The following is a 20459-nucleotide window of genomic DNA, read 5'->3' on the forward strand; positions in this document are numbered from 1 at the left end:
GAAAATAATTGTGCACCTTCTCCTACTTCATTACAGTTTCTGCCAACTTTTGAAGATGGCTGAGGCATCAGTTGATATTTGTTGTTAACAGTAAGGGTGCTACATAGTTCCTGCTGCACTACTGAGTGTTGACACCTAAACCTATATTTTTTCAGAGATTGATTTTTGGTTCAGAACTACTCTACACAGCCATTTAAGGAAAGCCCAACTTACTGTTTTTGCACTGTTAGTCCAATGTTGCTGAATGCAATGTCTGTTTTTTATTTATCATAGAAGAGGAGACCTATGAAAAGGGGAAATCAGCATGCTGGTAATTTTGTTACAGCCTAACCTCTTCCCCCTTGAATCTTGCTCCCTTCTATTTTCTTTGCTTTTTTATGTATAGTTATACAGTTCTCTAATTGCGGTGATAGTGTGACTTTTAAAAGACTGATAGGAAAGAGTATGGAGCCCAACTATATTTACTGTTTTTGCCAGTGTACTCTTCTGCTTCATGGTAAGTAGACCTGTATTGCTTGATGAATGAACTCTTGTTTTGTAGGAGAGAGGAAAATGGGCTATGAGAAATTACTGGAACATAAATTTCTCTTTATACTGAATAGCAGGCAGCTTCACCACACGCTTCTGTAGGGTAAAATTCTAGACTGTTATATTTACAACTGTATTAGAAAAACAGTTTCCATTACATTCTTTGGAAGTCCCTTGTTAAATCAATCCTGTAAGATAATCATCCTTCAGAGGGGAGAACAGATAGTGGTACCTTGACTAAAAAATAAGCTGATATTTTCCATTTTTCCTTAAGAAGTTATGGATACAATTATTAAATATTCACAATTATATAGTGAACTAAGAGTGTACTAAATTTTACCTAACGTGGAGTACAATAAATGTTACTGCACAAGAATGCAAGTGCAGACAGAAATCCCCTGCCAGTCTCCACTGGTGCTTCAGAGTTATGATCTATAGGATAGGTTTTCCTCCAAGGTGCTTTTCAGCTCAAAATCAGAATATTAAATGCACCATTCTGTTTTGGTGATGCATCTTTTTCTTAGATAAGGTTGTGGTTAACCTAAACCATTGTCTTCTGGCAGGGTAGTAAAGCATTCATGTCTTGTTTCAGCTCTTTGACGAGCAATCATATGGCAGGATGAATGGAGTATTCTTCCATTTGTATAAAACAACTTGATACATATTAACAGGGCCTGATTTCTCTCCCCCCACCCCCTCAAGAGATGCTCAGTACCCATATCTTCCATTGACTTCAGTTGGAATTCTGGGCACAATCTGTGTAGTTTAGAGAGGGCAACAAGTACAATTCCAATAGGGTTGTGGCACAACTTTATTCTAAAGTTTAATTCCCCCCATCCCCAACATTACTCCTCCAAATTTTTCTCCTAATGGCACTCTTCGGGAGGGTGTACAAATGCCTGTCTGGCTCAGTATTCTGGAGCCCAGGATATAAAAGCTTTTACTCCAACAATCCCTCAGTCTCTCTCTGACAGCTTGGGTGGGTGATGAACCCAATTCTCTCCCGTCATCAGAATTTGTTAGGGTAGTTTAAAGTATTTGTCTAGTACCAAGCTTATAGTTTGTAGGTGGGACGAGGGGCAAGGTTGTGTAGTTTGACTTTGACTATTAAGTTCCTTCTATTTAGGAAGATGGGGGAAATAAGTCTGATCCAAGACTCATCGTCCTGACAAAATATTCCTCCAAAGTTGTTGTCATAGAGGAAATCTTGGGGAACTGAATGTTTTTAGAAGGGAAGGGCTCTGATTCAAGAGGAACACCAAGTAATGTTGTGTGAAATAGCTCTTTGGGTTTTTGCTTAAGAAAAAGTCTTAAATCCACCAAAGGAGGATCCCCTCGTGATGTTAAGTAGCTTTTCTGGTCTAGTTATAAGGAAATTCTTGCATCCATCAGGACAGGAGGCCTTGGGATTCTTTTCTTGTTAGCAGAGCAGCCAGTTCTTTAGTTCATAGCACTCTTTGTTGTTTTAAATAGAACCAGATAGATCCAAGAAGTATAGGGACAAACAAGAATCCAATAGTGTGCATTAGTCTTCTCAGTCAGAGATTGGATCCAAAGGTTGGTTCTGATTATGACCTGGCATAAACAGCAGCTGTAGGGCTTCTTTGGATTCAAGCTGTTCACGTCCTCTCAGGATGATGGGGCCATCTCTGTCCAGGTGACTCAAATCCTTCATGCAGAAGACCTGTGGAACAGTCTTATCTCTCTGTAGAGCTTTCTCAGGGGATCTATCTGTGGAAGGTCCTGCCATCGCCTTCCTGCTCCTGTCAAAACTTCCACCGTTGTTGCTAGGACCTTTTTAGTCAAAGTTGAGAAGGCAAAAAATGCAGTCAGTCTTGGTTAGAATTCTTAACTCATTTATGAAAAACAAACAGTAAATTTAAAATGTAAGGAGAATGTCTTACTGACATTTACTATGCTCCTTCTGCAGTCAAAGAAACAGTCTAAATATTGTCTTCTTTCTGGTAAACATCCTTTGGGTTCAAGAGGTTCCAGAAAGCAATTTTGAAATAAAATGTCTAAATGACAAGAATACTTAAATGAGCCTTTCTACCAGCCAATGCACCTTATACTCAGTTCAGTATGGGTGTCAATTGTATGGTCACACCACCTGAAAAAAAGAGCAGCTAATATAAACTTGGGTGCTGAATACTATAGAATGGGAGGGAACAGCTTGCATTACTCAGTTGACCTTCATGCTAACTCACAATGGCACTGAAAGCTTTTTTTTTTTTTTCCTTCCCAGCTATCCTTTGCCAGAAGCTAAAACTATAATGTAGAGCTCTAGCAGTTTGCATAGTGAAAGGTGTGTGAATGTGAAATTGCGATCAGGGCTTGGGCAATCATCTTTCCTTCCCAATCCACAAGAGGATAAATTTAGGATAAAATTGTCAAAATTGAGGGATTTGGATGCCCAGATCCCTTAGGCAACTTTTGAAAATCTCCACTTTAATGGCTCTCTTAATTATGCAATATACTCCAACCTATAAAGTTTGTGTATTCAGAATTTTAAGGCAAGGTGTAGGAATTGTCCAGGGATTTCACTTGCAACTTTGCTTTCCTCAGCAAGAAATGAGATCACTTTAAGCAGTGCATATTAAAGTAGGCTTTTGCAAAGAAGTAGCTTCCTCTTTGTGTTGCACACAGCACAACCCCACCAAGAGAACAGAGCAAATTATTGTATTTCAGTAATTAATGTTTTAAGACTGGCAACAGAATAGAGCCCCACTGTCAATACTGAAAACTGCCTTAATCAAGAAGATGATGGAGCAGTGTAAGAGGTTGTGACCAAAAAGCCAGATTCCTGTGTAAGTTGAGCCTTAGAAACTAGTAAATCCTTCTCTTTGTCCATGCTAGACAAATAGTCTAGTGGAGAAAAGAGGAAGTCCAGCAATTGAGGAAAACTTTACAGTTGCTCAAGATCTAGAAGAGAGTACACACAACCTCAAATCCTGAGATCAAAGGGAAAATTAATCCTCTGGAACAGAACAAAAGCAGTAAAGAAGTTTTTCCAAGAGGCCATTTTCAGGGAGCAGCTTTTGGGCGCCTGCTATTTTAGTCATTTATTTTCTTCTGCCCTTATCTTGCATCCCTTGTCAGGCAGACTGTACCAACGGAATGGTCTATGGGGACGTCCCTTTTCTTCTTTGAGTAGCGTCCCTATGGGTGCTCCACTGTAGGTGAGCGTGCGCCCCTACGCCACTGATCAGAGAACTTCAACAGCAGTCCATCCCGCCCACACGCACGGCTCCCCACCCGCCACAAGGCCAGCCAGCATGCCGCGGGCATTTCCGCCTCAGTTCTTTCTCAACCATCCCTGGCTAGAGACTGAGGTAAGAGCTGTCCGTTCATGGATCGTTAACTCCCTATAGTTTTGCAAATTTTAGCTTCGTTTGAAGCCTTTTCCTTTTAGTACCTTGTTTGTTTGTTTTTAGTTGGCCATGCCAAAAAAAAAAAGAGAAGAAAGGGTTTGCTTCCCACCAACCCCAGTGGAAGAGAACCCCCCTAGACAAGGCTATTCCTGGCTCTCCAGGCTTCAAAAAGTGCCTTAGCTGCAAAGAATCCATCCTAGTGATGGATGGACACTTGCAGTGCGTTCGCTGCCTGGGGGAAAAGCACAATCCACAAAAGTGTGGTTGGTGCCAACAGCTAAAACCCAGGTCCAGGAAGGCTTAAACTGCTGCTCACGGAGTTGGCCCTTCAACCCCCAGAGTCCCAGCGAGAGCTGTCACCGCAACCTTCTACTTCAAAAGCAGGTGATTCCAAAGAGATGTCATTCACTCAAATCCACTAAAAAAAGTCTGCAAATCCCCGTAACGAGCCCCAATCAAGCCAGAAATGATCTCCAGCTCCATCTGTATCATTGGTACCAACGGCACCAAAGCCAACTAGAGTTGTTACCCAATGCACGCCCAGTACTGAGCTGACAGAGCAAGTTGGTCTGCCCAAAGACCTGAGGGGCACAGGCAAAGAAGTATCAGTACTGCGGGGGTGTGAAAAGCATGGAAAATCTGCCCTGGGTTGATGCAGTCATCGGCATCGACCTTGACCCTGCTGTGCTTGGCACTGACGGACCATATGATTGGGTCTTCATCTCCAACTCTGTCGGTACGAGCCTCTTGGCACCGACAACCACCAGCACAACTGCCATCCGCACCGGCAGATTTCCGCTGCGCAAGGGCTCTCTCAGTATCAAATGCACTGGATTCATCCCTACTCAGTACCGGGGCTGTGGTAGAGAGTTCTCCCAGAGCATTAGACTCCATGACATCTCCATTTTGCGTACCTCCTTTCTCTTCATCAGAGTCAGATAGTGAGGGAGGGGATTTGGGTTTCCACCACTTGTCTTACCCACCCTATGAGTCCCAATTTCATCATGGACACCAGATGTACCGCCCGTCTGACCCTCAGCCTCCATGGTTTGGACAGCCATTGTATCAGCTGCCAGCCCCCCACCCTCAACAGCCAGATTGAGATCCCAGGGAGGGCCAAGAGACAACAAGTCTCCCAGTCCCCTAGTGTAGCATATCCACAGGCAAGGAGGCATCCTCCTTCAGCTGCAGCGTCAAAGGGGTTGGAACCTCCTGAACAACTGATGGAGGAAGTTGAAGATGAGGCAGAAAAGGAAGACACCCTTCAACTTGTCTTTCGTCATCCTCACCTGAGGAGGAGGTGATGCCCTCTCCGCCATCCATGGTGGATGATTTTAAATCATTCCAGGACTTAACTCAGAGGGTGGCAGAAGCCCTGTAAATACAGCTGCATGAAGTGGCAGAGCCTCACCACAAACTTGTGCACATTCTACACTCTTCCATCTCTGCCAGAGTTATATGGCAGACCCCTGTCCGTCCTGCCAACATGCAAGCGGATGGACAAAAAGTATTATGTGCCGGTGAAGGGCACTGAATTTTTATTTTCCCACCTACCTCCAAAATCCATCATTGCAGATGTAATTAATTGGACGGGCTGTCAATGCCAGTTTAAATCCACCCCGTATTACTGAGATGGGAAACGAATGTGTTTCTGCCAAACAGGACCATATATCAGCCACTCTTCTGTTCCAGGAAGCAAATTACCAGGCCTTGTCAGCCACATATGACTACCAGAACTATGTGAAACTAGGTTCCTTTATTGATCGAGGGACTTGATTAATCGGCATTGGTGAGGCCTCATCTGGAGTACTGTGTCCAGTTTTGGGCCTCACACTACAAGAAGGATGTGGAAAAATTGGAAAGAGTCCAGCGGAAGGCAACAAAAATGATTAGGGGGCTGGAGCACATGACTTATGAGGAGAGGCTGAGGGAACTGGGATTATTTAGTCTGCAGAAGAGAAGAATGAGGGGGGATTTGATAGCTGCTTTCAACTACCTGAAAGGGGGTTCCAAAGAGAATGGATCTAGACTGTTCTCAGTGGTACCAGATGACAGAGCAAGGAGTAATGGTCTCAAGTTGCAGTGAGGGAGGTTTAGGTTGGATATTAGGAAAAACTTTTTCACTAGGAGGGTGGTGAAGCACTGGACTGGGTTACCTAGGGAGGTGGTGGAATCTCCTTCCTTAGAGGTTTTTAAGGTCAGGCTTGACAAATCCCTGGCTGGGATGACTTAGTTGGGGATTGGTCCTGCTTTGAGCAGGGGGTTGGACTAGATGGCCTCCTGAGGTCCCTTCCAACCCTGATATTCTATGATTCTGTGATCAGTTCTCGGACTCCCACAAAGACCAATTTATGGCATTAATTAACAAGGGACAACAGGTCGTGAAAACGTCTCTCCAATCCACATTAGATTCAGCAGACATGGCCACATGTTCAATTTCCATGGCTGTGGTTATGAGAAGGGCTTCATGGCTGCATTTGTACAGCTTCCCTAAAGAGATCTAAAACATGGTGGAGGACCTTCCCTTTGAGGGAAAGAAGCTGTTCACCAAAAAGACAGATGCATCCCGTCACATGTTGAAGGATTCTTGGGTGACTCTTCAATCTCTAGGGATATACATGCTGGCCTACAAGAGAAAATACAGCCCTCAGTCGCAGTTTAAACCCCAGTCATCGTAGTACACATCTTAATACTCATCACAGAGCTCTTATGAGCCACAGAGAGAGAAATCTTAAGTTCCCCAAGCGAAAGCAATTGGGACCACAACTGACTTAGTCTCAGCCCTCAACCTTGAAGCGGTAGTTTTGTGTTGGTGGAGGTGCCTTTAGAAATACTTTTTGGTACCTTACGCTGGGGAAACTCCACTCCTCCTTTCGGAGACTGCTTTACCCTGTTCCGCAGCACCTGTGAACGGATAATCTCCAACAAATGGGTGTTGGAAATCATCCAGAATGGATATGCCATTCACGTCTTCCTTCCTGTCCCTCTTCAGAGACCCTTCTCACAAGAGTCTGACTACGTCAAGAGGTAAACCATCTCTTCAGCGCAGGCACTGTAGAGCCTATTCCGGTACATCTTGTTACCCGTTCTTGGAACCAGCCATGAAATAATCACAAACAAAGGTCGAAATAGAGCAGTACTGAGGGTTGATTTATTGCTTCCCTTATTTGTGCAATAATTCTCACACGCACAACACATTCATGCTGACAGGCTGCAGGCCTGGGTTTTGGTTTCGATTTCGCAGGTGGCTGAGGCTGGCCAGATGACAGCTGCCCAGAGATCGGCAGCAGGGCAATAATAATAATAATAATAATTAATGGAGATATCCCATCTCCTAGAACTGGAAGGGACCTTGAAAGGTCATCGAGTCCAGCCCCCTGCCTTCACTAGCAGGACCAAGTACTGATTTTTGCCCCAGATCCCTAGGTGGCCCCCTCAAGGATTTAACTCACAACCCTGGGTTTAGCAGGCCAATGCTCAAACCACTGAGCTATCCCTCCCCCCTGTGAGTCCCCGGAGTCCCTTCGGATTCACGGGAGGGCTCTACTGCTTCCGGTCCGGTCCCGAGTTTAGCATGCTGTTACATTCCCTTGTTGGTAATCTTCCTGGCTGCCTGTTTCGAGATTTATACATTCACTGAGATATCGCCTTTTATGAAAACATAGTATTATTTGCTTCTTTGCTTTGCCATTGGCTGTCACTCACACTATCTCACTGATTCCTTACATTAATTGATTACATGTTCATAAGCATGAATACAATGGGTGATATAGAGCAATACAGCTTTAAGCAAGTATCTAACATCATCAGGAAGCTTCTGCTGCTTGTGACTTTGTAACAGCATAACAGGAAGCTGTGCAGACTGCACTCGAAAGGGCATATGGGGCCGGGTGGGAGGGAGAGGGGCGCGTCTGGCTACGCATTTCAGAGGCCAAGGCTTTTACTCTCATTACTTTCTGGTACCAAAGAGAAAAGGAGGTTGGGGACCCATATTGGACCTCAGAGCTCTCAGTAGATATGTCAAAGCGCAAAATTCAATCAAGGATCATTGTTTCTCGGCTCTCAACCTTCAAGATACATTCTTCCACATTTCTTTCATACCAAGTCATAGGTGTTACCTCAGATTCACACTGGGCCAGGACCACTCACTTTTGGCCTCTCATCAGCCCCCAGGGTGTTCTCCCAAGTTCCTCTCGGTAGTAGCAGCCCACTTATCCTCTCGGGGCATAATGTTTTATCCTTACCCAGACGATTGCCTTCTCAGGGCATGGTCCTACACAGAGGCCCAACGGGTCACTCAGGTCACATGGGAGCTGTTTCTGAATCTGGGTCTACAGATCAACAAACACAAATTGATCTTTAATACCAGTGCAGAGACTAGACTTCATAGGAGCCGACCTAGACTCCATTCAGGCAAAGGCACTCCTCCCACATCACAGATTTCTCAATCTCACCTCTTTGATAGAGACAGCCTCCAAATTTCGGCCAAGCATTGCCTCCAACTTCTGGGACACATGGCCACAGACATATAAGTTATTGCTCATGCCAGACTGTGAATGAGATGCCTCCAAGCATGGTTCAGTTCAGTTTACAAGCCAAACAGAGACAACATAAAAAAAACTTATATCAATGCCCACCAGGGTCAAACTATCCCATAACTGGTGGAAGAACCCAATAGACATCTTTACGGGAATCCCGTTTACTCAATCCTCCCCATCTCTACTCCTGATTAGCGATGCATCCCTCATAGGATGGGGTTCACATCTCAATGGTCACAAAATACAGGGCAAATGGTCTCTTGTGGAGACAGGCCTCCATATCAACCTGCTTGAGCTCGAGCAGTCAGAAACGCATGCGCTCACTTTCTCCCACTGATCAAGGACATGCATACAAAGGTCATGATGGGCAACATGGCCTGCATGTACTATATAAACCGACAGGAAGGTGCAAGTTCTCATCCTCTGTGCATAGAAGCTATGGAACTAGTGCATCTCCCACAACATCTTAATATCAGTGGCCTACCTACCAGGAATACACAACACGATGGCTGACAGCCTCAGCCACAAATTCCCACGCGAATGGGAGATAGTCGATGATTCTACATGACCTAGTCCGACAGTGGGGGACACCAGTAATAAATTTGTTAGTTATCAGAACAAGAAATGTCCACAGTACTGCTCCAGGGTGGGAATTGGACGACGCTTCTTGGGAGACACTCTCCTTCCTTGAGACAAGGGCCTTCTTTACGCCTTTTCCTCATTCCCTCTATTACTGAAGGTCCTGTTCAAGATAAAAAGGGAAAAATATCATTCTTATCACCCTCACCTGGGCCACGCAAACTGTAGCAACTGGCATTTTGTCAACCAATGACTCTACCGGTCACTCCTTACCTTCTGTCGCAGAATGAGGGACAAACCCTCCACCCCAATCTGTGGATCCTGCGACTCAAAGTGTGGCTCCTTCATAGATCTAGCACATAGAGACCTCTCGCTCTGAGGAGGTACAGGAGGTGCTATTACACAGTAGAAAGAGCACTACTCTTTGTACCTACTTCCAGGAATGGAAGAGGTTCCAGATCTGGTGCCAACCCAAGGGTGTCACACTTAATAGAGCCGCCCTACCGCTGGTCCTAGACTACCTGTTAACCTTAAAGAAATCGAGTCTCTCTATTAACTTGCTGAAGGTTCATTTAGTAGCAATCGCAACCTTCCACCAGCAGGTAAAAGGCTATTCAACCTTTTCCCACACAACTACAAAGAGGTTTCTTAAAGGCATAGCAAACCTCTTCCCACAACCCAGGCCCTCACTCCCAATGGGACCTCAGTCTAGTGTTAAAATGACTGACTAGACTGCCATTTGAACCCATGGCTACTTGTTCACTAACTCACCTTTCCATGAAGACCGTGTTCCTCATTGCCATCACTTCAGCCTTAAGGATAGGGGAGATGAGAGAGCCTTGATGGCGCATCCCCCCCCCCCCCTTTTACTGTGTTCGTCTCTGATAAGGTCACACTCAGACCACATGTGAAGTTCACCCCTAAATTGACTTTTGCATTTCACATGAATCAACTTATTCAGTTTTCAACATTTTATCCCAAACCTCCTGAGGACAATAGGGAAGCCATCCTCCATATGCTCGCTGTGAGAAGAGCCTTGGCCTTCTATTTGGACAGGACAAAGGCATTTAGAAAAATCTCTGAGACTCTTCCTCTCTGTTGTGGATAGATTGAAAGGTGCGGTGATCTCAGCTCAGAGGTTCTCCATGTGGGTCTCTGGCTATATTAAACTTCGCTACCAACTGGGTGGGGTAATATTCCCATTTTCAATATGCACACATTCCACAAGGTCAGTCTCCTTGATCGACTTTTCAAAGGGTATCCCTGTATCTGAGATCTGCGGAGCAGCTACCTGGGCATCTGTGCATCCCTTTGCAGAACACTGCTATTCTAGGGGACTCAGCTACAGATGCCCAATTTGGTGCCATAGTACTGTCATCTCTATCGGCCTCGACTCCAAAGTCCCATCCTCCAGTGGTGGTTACTGCTTGGGAGTCACCTACAGTGGAGCAACCATAGGGACACTACTCTAAGAAGAAGTTGTTATTCATCTTGTTCAATAGTAGTGGTTTTTTGAGATGTGTGTCCCTATGGGAGCTCCACGACCCACTCGCCTCCCCTCTACTTTGGAGTTCCACTAGTTGACTCTGCAGTAGAGAGGGAACTGAGGAGGGAATGCCTGTGCACGCTGGCTGGCCTCGTGGCGGGCCGGACGTACTGCTGTTGAAGTTCTCCGATCAGCGGCGCAGGGCCGTGCACACACCTACAGTGGAGCACCCATAGGCGGGGACATCTTGAAGAACCATTGTGGTGAGTAACTACTACTTTTGTACTCCAGTTTATTTCAAAGTGTTGTTTTCTTTTGATGTGGAAGGAAGTGAAAGCACTGCACGACTCTCTTTATTAAAATTCTGATTTTTCCTGCAAGAGCTCTCTGCGAAAAGGATGTTGTTGTTTTTTTCCTCTGCCTCAAGCTGTGAGGCCAGTTGTCTTTTTAGTCCTTGCATAATCGTTTGATCGCACTAAGCTCATTTTTCTTAACTACAAATTTGTCAGACTGTGGAATCATTAAGAGTGAGGTGTTTCTCTAATTATCTAATTTGTAAACGCGGCTGCTCTGCTTTCTTTATACCTCTCAAAGTCCTCCTTATCAGACCAGCCGAAAGAGTGCCAAAGCCAAACTCATTTAAAAATAACTGACACCTGCACAGTGATGAAGGTATGACACCTGGGCTGATGCGTCATAAATTACAAGTACGTTAATTAATTGTTTATATTACAGGTTCAGGCTGGGTTCCAAATATGAAACACATGGTCCAGGCCCCCAGAAGTTTACTATCTAATATTTTAAAACAATAGGTGTGACAAAAAGCCCAACCCCAGTCACTGATCAGGGTAATTAGTACTAACTGTGTTAAATTTCTCTTCAAAATCTTGTGAGCAACTCTAGTCAATAGTAAAAATTTTCATCTCTAGTTTAGAATAAGATTTTGGATTACCGTCCGGTAGTAACTTTAGTTATCACCTGTTTGCTATTTTTCCTTGGATGCAGGTTACAAATTTAAGTCCTTTCTAAACATTAAATTAACTTTAAAAAACACCTTGAATCTTGTAAGGATGATACACACATTGGCGGATTCTGTAATCTGAAGTGCTGTCATGCAAAGATACTTCTGAATCCGAATAGTTTATTTAAATTGCTAGTAATGTACTTAGCAAAAATAGTTTTAAATGCAAGTCTAATGCTGTATACTTCTGATAAAACAGCACTGTATTCTGATAATTTATCCAAATTATGTGAAATAAAAATTTAAATTCTGCAATTAAGAGCACTGTCATTTTGCTATATATACAGTATTGACAATGAAGCTAACATTGGACATTTACAGTGGCATGATTTGTGTCTGTAGACATTGAGACAACACAAGTAATAAATCTCACTGTGAGGACGCTTTTTTCCTGAAACACTATACATTTTTTCTTTAACTGTGTGTGTGTGTGTGTGTGTGTGTGTGTGTGTAAGTAAAATTATTAGTGTCGTGTGCATGGTTCTTTACAAAGAGAACAAAAATGTTATACGTGAAATAATATTTAGAACTTTATGTATTGACTAGAGATTTTATTTATAGTCTCCTGTTTGTTTTAGAGGTATTTTTAACTATAGTATGAAACTAGTGCAACTATTGAAATCACACTAACAAAAACAGGGTTATTCAAAACATACACAGTATTCCTAAATCTTTTTACTTATTGTAACATGTTGGTGTAATATCATCCTCCGCCTTTTCATTTTGGTAATTCTGGTTCAACCAGTGCCCTCAGTAGAATTTTTGTTTGAAAAATTGACTCGTAGCACCAAAACCAGAAAACTCTGTATTTATCATGCTGATCAGAATAGTTTCATTGTTGCCTTGTGCTCCCCACCTGGTCTCTCTGTTGTGTTCAGCTATTGTCTCTCACCTTGTGGTTAGTTGTACTGTCTTTAGGGCAGGGGCCATCTTCTTAGCACAATGGACCTCCACTAGGCAACTTCAGAGTACAAATAATAAATAATTTTCCCCTCTATTATTTAGTCAGCACTTAATGTTCTACATAACCTTCTTTTGCTCCAATTGTCTAATTCAGAATATACCTTTAACAAATAGCATTTGATAAAACTGAATTTCTACTTTCTTAGGTTGCTGCCCCCCTCAGGAAAAATTAGATTACTTGATGTTGGCAGCTGCTTTAATCCATTTCTGAAGTTTGAAGAATTCTTGACTGTCGGCATAGACATTGTCCCAGCTGTTGAGGTATGTAATGTTTGCTGAATTTATTTTTAATTTGAATTATGTATTTTAGGGGTACTTTCTATAGTAAAAGACTTAAGGGAATGTGGGTCTGTTTTAAAAGCAGATATTCTGTATGGCTTCTGGAGGACGGGGGGAGTGAGGAAGGCCACCAACCAGATTCATATCAATGGAAATATCTTTAAGATTGATAAGTTTGTTGAAACAATCTGTTTATCACATTGGTCAAGCCTCTATAATATGAATTTTTAGTGTTAAAAGAAACAAGGTAAAAAACTGGCAAATCCCATAGACATGCAGTATATTTTTAAAGGTTGTTTCATTTTTCACTAGCTAAGAACAAGGAAGAGAAAACAAATTACTTTTTTTCAATTTATAATATGGTAAATATACTATAATCAGAGCTGTTGGCTGGATGCAACAAACACCACAGAATTTATGGCTGAAGTTAGCATTTGTGTCCCCAGACAAAATTGCACTGGCTTAATTAAATCTGTGCAACACATAATATCCTTAGTTAAACCAGTGCAACCTCTGTGTTTTGGAAAAGTCCTGACATGTTTTTAACTTGCTGTAATCATTATGTACTGCTTTTGTCTCCCCATCTTGGCCTTATTTATGTTAGTGAGGATTATCCAGACTCCAACAGAATAACAGTGCCCTCAACAAGAGTGAGTCACAAGAGAGTGGGAGGGAGATGAGAAGATACAGAAAAGCATAGATTTTTATTTTAAATCTTCAACCGCATCCACTGACTCCAAGAATCCTGAAGCAAATGAGCAATTTCATATCTTTTATATTAAAAATGTAATTGGAAGCTAATAAATATGACAACAAATCTTTGCAAAGACAAAGTAAAAATGTAAAAGCAGCCATTGTGAGTAGTACTAGTCAAATCAGTAGTATGACCAAATTTGATTGAAAACCGAGGGAGTTGTCATATTTGAACACAGTAATATTTCAGTTTTCGTATTCTTTGATACTAATTCAGACAGTAGTTCAAAGTGGGTGTTAAGTCAGGAATATATAGGATAGATGTGGATTCAGTAATATTAACAGCTTGAGTTAATGCTGTCCTTCAGCAAAGATGTACATTCTTTTGTTTGCTGCTGCTTTGTATAAAGGCTCATTGTTCTTGGCATGCACTGCCTAAACATAGCAGTGTTTAGGCAGTGCATGCCATGTATGTTGATGTGATCACCAGACTCTGATGCTGGATCCCTAAAAGTATTTATGTGCCTAAGTCAACATTTAAGCACTACTGAGATGCTCAGCTGCTGCCTAACTGTGGGTGCTTAAGCTATGTTATCCCAGTGAGTATGTGCATAGCTGCCTCAGTGTAGGTGTCTGGGTGCCTATCTCATGCCTAAGCCCCAGTGGGATCCTCAAACTAGGCGTTCCACATCTATCTTGCCTGTAGGGCCCGATCCGATTGGTGTGCTCCGAGCACTCCTAATCCCCACACAACACGGCTTGTGTGGGAGAAGTGGGGGGTATGCTTCACTCATAAGGACTTGCCCACACAGAGACTTGGTGCTCGGTAAGCCGGGGTTTAATTCTATAGTGCACTAACTTGCCACACACTAAGTCGCTGTGTGGACCCTGTTGCTGTATGCTAAAAGTTCTGCAGTGTGCTTTTACCTGTTGCTGGTAAACTCTGATGTCTGTTACAGCAGTAGGTCAGGTCGCACTAAGGAACTTTAGTGTGCAGCAGCAGCATCCATGTAGCAACAATGTGCAGCAAGCTACTACACTGTAGACTAAGGCTATGTCTACACTATAGCTTACGTTGGCATAACTTACGTCGCTCAGTGCTGTGAATAAATCACCCCCCTGCATGACATAAGTGCTGGTGTGGACAGTGCTATGTTGGCAGGAGAGCTACTCCCTCCGATATAACTACCGCCTCTTGCACACACTGCAGTGGCCCAGCTGCATCTGTGCAGCTGCAGGTATAGACAAGCCCTTACACTGTGGCTTGGCATGCACTAAATCTCTGTATAGACAAGCCCTAACTTTTAGCCCGGTAGTTAGAGCACTCTCCGTGGATGTGGAAGACCTGGATTCAGTTCAGTTCTCTCTTTCTCACCCCCCACTCCCATCTGCGTCATGCGGTGAAGTAGATTGAACCTGGGGGTCTTGCCTCCCAAGTGAGTGCTCTAACCACTAGGCTATAGTCATTCGATCTCTTTCTGCCCCAATACAATATCTAAATCTCTTTGTGGATCTAGCCCTTGGTCCATGAACCCTTACTGATTTCCCTCCCCCCCCCCCTTTTAAAGCTAATTACGGTTATCATAGAAAAATTTGTCTGTGCAAGTCCTATATATATTTTTCTGTACAATTTAACACTAGCATCAGGTAGTATATGATATGTATAAGAAATGTAAATTTCCAGACATACAGTAATTTCCCACTTAACGTCCTCTCGCTTAACGTTGTTTCGATCTTACGTCCCTGCTCCATTACAGAACACGCTCGTTTAAAGTTGTGCAATGGTCCGTTATAACGTCGTTTGGCTGCCTGCTTTGTCCACAGCTGGCAGCCCCCCTATCAGTGCCGCTCTCTCCCCCCCAGCGCCTCCCGCCTGCCAGCAGACCTCATGGATCAGTGCCTTCCCCCTGCCTTCTGCCTGTGGAAATCAGCTGGTTTGTGGCATTCAGGAGGGAGGGGGGAGGAGCGAGGACTCGGTGTGCAGGCTCCCTCTCCCTCCCCTGTCTCCTGAACACCGCAAACCAGCTGATTGCCCAGGGCAGTAGGGAGGGGAGAGGAGCGAGGATGCAGCATACGGCGTAAAGGGGGAGGAGGTGGGGTGGGAGAAGAGGCGGGTTAAGGGTGGGGGCTTGGGGGAACGGGTGGAGTGGGCGGGCTGAGGGTTGAGTCGTCCCCTGCCCCTGGTGCTTGCACAGTAGGGGAAGCAGCCGCTGCTGCTGCGCAACGTGCTTCTCCTAGCCTACGGCACCTTCAGCCTCCTTGCCTGCCTCATGGTCTGCAGTGCCAGTGGGCTGTGCCTGTGTGGGGTAAGGCAGGGGGCACCTCCCATTGCTTCATACTCAGCAACGATGATTGTAGTATTAAATTGTTTCTTTAAAATTATTTAAAACTTATACCTGTATTAAATTACTTATTTAAAATGTACAATAATGCCTTTTGTCTGGCAAAAAAAAATTTCCCTGGAACCTAACCTCCCCTTCCTCCCCCCATTTACATTAATTCTTATGGGGAAATTGGATTCGCTTAACATCATTTCGCTTAAAGTTGCATTTTTCAGGAACATAACTACAACGTTAAGTGAGGCATTACTGTACTTAGAAAAACTAACTACACAGTCTGAAAATAATCATACATTTTCAATAAGATCATAGTTCAACTAAGGTTCTTTGTAATTGCATAGAAGAATGTAAGATCAGATTATAGCAATGAATAACTATTCTTGAGAGAATTCCCGATGACTTGTTTATAAACTGTAAGATGCTACTAATGTAACTCATGGATCTTAATCCATGTCAGGCATTAGGAGATGGAGATGGTTAAGTACTTACAGGACCTTCATTATGTGACCCATAAAAGTGTAAAGAGGCTACTATGGAAACTAGTAATGGGGTGAAGAGTAAACTCTGTCATGGAGTAGAAACTAGCAGAGACACAGCAAATAAAGAGTAGGAATTAAAGGTCAAGTTTGTAAATTGGAAAATCTTAAATGTGGATGCCATATTCTGAGAATTAGGCTTTTTAGGATATTAGAATTTTGTTGCTGTATTTATTACTTTTGTATTACTATAACATTAATAGTAATAAGAGTTCAGTTTCCCCTATCCATGAGGACTTGACTTTTCTTTCTGTACAATACCAAATGAAAAAAACAAAAAAGGGCAGGGAAAGGTGAAGAGTGCAGTTAAAAGTTAACAAGAAGCTTTAGTTGATCTTTTGATCCTTTTCCTTACTTTTTTGGATCAAGATTTTTAAAGGCAAAATCTTTTTGTGAACGTCTATCAGATGGCAGCAAATGTGCTTGGTGGGGGGAAAAAAGATGTCAGTTGTAGCTGGTAAATTGACATTCTCCCGTTCTGCTGTTAGTTTTATGTCTCAAGACAAAACAGAGTGGCGGTGAGGAGGAAATCACAAGATAGGAAAATGCATTTTTTGTTCCCTGGATTGTAGTAAAATTGCAGGAAGAACCTAGAGGTACAATACAACACCTAGTCGGATGCTCTGGGAACTGACTTTATATCCCTTGTTTGGGGAAAAGCTGTTGCCCAGGATGTTCTTGTGTTACTCTTGTTTTGTGGGGGAGATTTTTTTCGCTGTGATCGTACTAGCAGCTCAACAATCATTTTTAGCTTGCCAAACCCGTCCAACCAAAGTACTGCAAAGTTAAATTTGCCCTGTCTGAATATATCAGACTCTTAAGGGTTGTCTGCATGGGGGAGTTATTCCAAAATAGTTATTTCTGATTAACTCCATTTATGAATGCTCTCTTTCTGGAATATGAGTATTCACCTATGGAGTTAAACAGGAATAGCTAATCTGCTTTAAATTCACACCCTACTTTATACTGGATTAATTTTCATGTATAGACAAACCCTTAAGGCAGAAAGAGGAAACATAATATACAGGTGGCCTTGCTATTTTTGCTGAGTAAAACCCACCCCTGTGAAGAAATCCAGGACAAGGCCTATGAACCATTCACTAAATTCAAGCCTTGCACTGGTTGTCTCTGTATTGGGGGGAGGGGGAAGAGATGGGAGAAGCTTTTTGCTTTCTCTCATCTCTGTCCAGCATATAAAAGCACAGTATATTCTGAAGTTCTCGTTTAACACAGCACAACAGCAGCCAATGTGGGAAATCATATGTACACACACCAGTCTGGCAAGCAGCATAAAGAAAACTACAGTGGTTTACTGGCTAACTTTTTTTAAAAAAAATCCCAGTTTCTGATAAAGCACTCTTAAGTAACAAGTCCTGAAATTGTTTTAAAATTTTTCTCTTTATCCCTGTTGGTTTATATTGAGTGTCTGTCTTCTCAGCATCTGAGACTGACCGAGGCATCAGCAAATCTGACTAAAGTGCTATTTTCAAAAATATATTTTGCTAACTTTCTGCTAATGATCTTGTGTTACTTGAAGTATGTACAATTTTCAGATGGAAATACCCCATTATGATTTTCAGTGTTATTTTAACACTTACCAACAAATATCATGCAGTTACCACAGTTGCATCCTATTCTAAATATACTGTGGTAGAGAATGATACACCACAGATCCTTAATGTGGCTACCTTGGCAAAAGCTGAGATTTTAATTCCAGTTACTGTATATTCTCTGTTCACTTCACTCCACAGTGCAAGCCTGTGAAAAGCAGTTGAAAGATTCCTGGAGCACTAATGACATCTTACAACTTTTTATATACATTCTCTGAGGAAGAAATGATTCTATACAGACAAACACAGAGAAAACCAGAAGAAAAACTCTTAATGTAAACAGTGACAAGTAGCTTTATAACAGTATGGTCTCTCTAATTCACACTTTAGTAACTTTTACATAGTATTTACCATTGAAAAATGAGCAGTGAGTGTTGAGGTCTCTATGAATGAGTTATTATACAAAGTAATGCTGCAGAATCTTTACTATGCTGTAAAATAGCATCAGATTAAGCTCCATTTGTCAAATGTTCATTACAAAATGTATTTCTATCTTTGCTTTTCATCTTCATTTAATTATTAAGTTGCAGTTCAGTATTTCACAGTAGATGGTCCAGTCAACAATGTAAATTAGTGAGACTCTACAGTGTTAAAATGTTTTGTTCTAGGAATGTCATCATTTCTGAAGGAAGTCAGGTAATTGGTGAATAGATTATATTCACCAATAGACTTATTCAAAGTGTCATAAATTGGCATATGTTACACTGAACAACATTTTAACATCTAAATTATTTTTTACAGTATTCAGTGTTTAGAGGAAATAAGAGCTTGATTCTCTGTGTGTACTGAATTACCATAGGGTGTACTCCGCAGCAATTTGGACTAAAGTTATTCCGAGTTTCCTGGATTCTTTAGACAACTGGAATGTTTGTCTTCATTTAATTTTTTTTTTTAATGGGTGCTTAGGTGTAAAAATGAAAAGTATAAACCCATACAGGAGCTGCCCCAGCATTGTTTTTAGGATTGTATTGCTCATTTTATACTGTCCCACATTTTGCCTAATATGCCACAGTTTTTGCATTGACAATGTGCAGCTACGCTGGGAGAAAGAGAGAGGATTTTGGCAACTGAGTATGAGGCATTTGTGGATTTGAACATTTGGAGATGCAAGAAGACAATGTGGAATGAGTACATTATCTGAATGTTTCTACCAAAATTATCAGCAGTGAAATAGTTGTGTGACACTTCAATCTGCAATTTATGGTTTCAGAGATGACATCAATTGAGATTAAAATGGGTAGTTCCCATTTCTGAGCTATTGGGTTTCAATGCATTAATTCACATTTTGAAGGTTTTCTATGCAACTATGATATCTGGCACGCTTACCTTTTTTTTTTTTTAAGCTTTAAATTCTACAGCACAATTTAGTAGCAAGAGACAGATTAAAAGGCTGCTGAATATCTAGGAGCCTTTTCATAATCATCACATGCGTTTGCATAATGTTTGTTACTGAGCGTAATCTTAATCTATTTTAATATTTTTCTCTCACCAGAGTGTATACAAATGTGACTTTTTAAACCTTCAAATTCAGCAACCTCTCCAGCTTGCGCAAGATGCTATAGATGCCTTTCTTAAACAGCTGAAAAATCCCATTGATTCTCTACCTGGAGAACTCTTCCATGTCGTGGTTTTCTCACTTCTCCTTTCTTACTTTCCATCACCTTATCAACGATGGATATGCTGCAAGAAGGCCCATGAACTTCTGGTGCTGAATGGCTTGTTGCTTATAATCACTCCTGACTCCTCCCACCAGAATCGCCATGCTATGATGATGAAAAGCTGGAAAATTGCCATAGAATCCCTGGGCTTTAAACGTTTCAAGTATTCAAAGTTTTCTCACATGCACCTGATGGCATTCAGGAAAATCTCCCTGAAAACTAAAAGTGATTTAGTTAGCAGGAACTACCCAGGGATGCTGTATATTCCACAGGATTTCAACAGTGTAGAAGATGAGGAATATTCTAACACTTCCTGCTACGTCCGATCAGATATTGAAGACGAACAGCTAGCTTACAGCTTCATGGAGCTTCCTGATGCCCCTTATGATTCAGACTCTGGAGAAAGCCAGGCTAGCTCAGTCCCGTTCTATGAGCTAGAAGATCCTATATTACTTTCAAGTTAATGTAATAGTTAAAATGCCCTTTAAGTCCAAACTACTTTATTGCTTAACAAATTTTGCTATACTAACATGGGCTCGTTATATAAAAATGGTTTGCATAGAGAAAATGCAAAGGTTTACAGAGTTTGCTATTTTTTTCTACTTCTGAATTTTAAAATTTATTCTTGTACAAAAAGTGAAGAATACACATTTTATGCAAAATGACTCATGTCATAGCATAAATTGCTGTTACTTTCTTTAGGACTTTTCAGAAAGGTACCATTCTTTTCTTCAGTGCTGTGAAGTGTGAATTCTACTTAATTTTGCTAAATGTCTTGTTTCAATATTTTTAATTCTTAATACAGTTAAGCTTATGAGACTGGAGTTGGTGGATTTCTGAGAAGTAATTTGCACTTTG

At 42.0% G+C, this 20459-nt stretch overlaps 1 protein-coding gene across 1 annotated transcript in view; it reads left to right on the forward strand.

Annotated features, from left to right (window-relative positions):
* Nucleotides 1–20104, forward strand: part of BMT2 (base methyltransferase of 25S rRNA 2 homolog) — a 60072-nt gene extending 39968 nt beyond the window's left edge. The window contains exons 4-5 of the mRNA XM_065422764.1: nt 12633–12747; nt 19436–20104. Of these exons, the coding sequence (XP_065278836.1) occupies nt 12633–12747; nt 19436–20065 (745 nt within the window). The 3' untranslated portion in view covers nt 20066–20104. The remainder of the gene's footprint in view (nt 1–12632; nt 12748–19435) is intronic.
* Nucleotides 20105–20459: the final 355 nt, after the last annotated feature.

Source organism: Emys orbicularis, chromosome 1, assembly GCF_028017835.1.
Source record: "Emys orbicularis isolate rEmyOrb1 chromosome 1, rEmyOrb1.hap1, whole genome shotgun sequence".
Classification (NCBI taxonomy): domain Eukaryota; kingdom Metazoa; phylum Chordata; order Testudines; family Emydidae; genus Emys; species Emys orbicularis.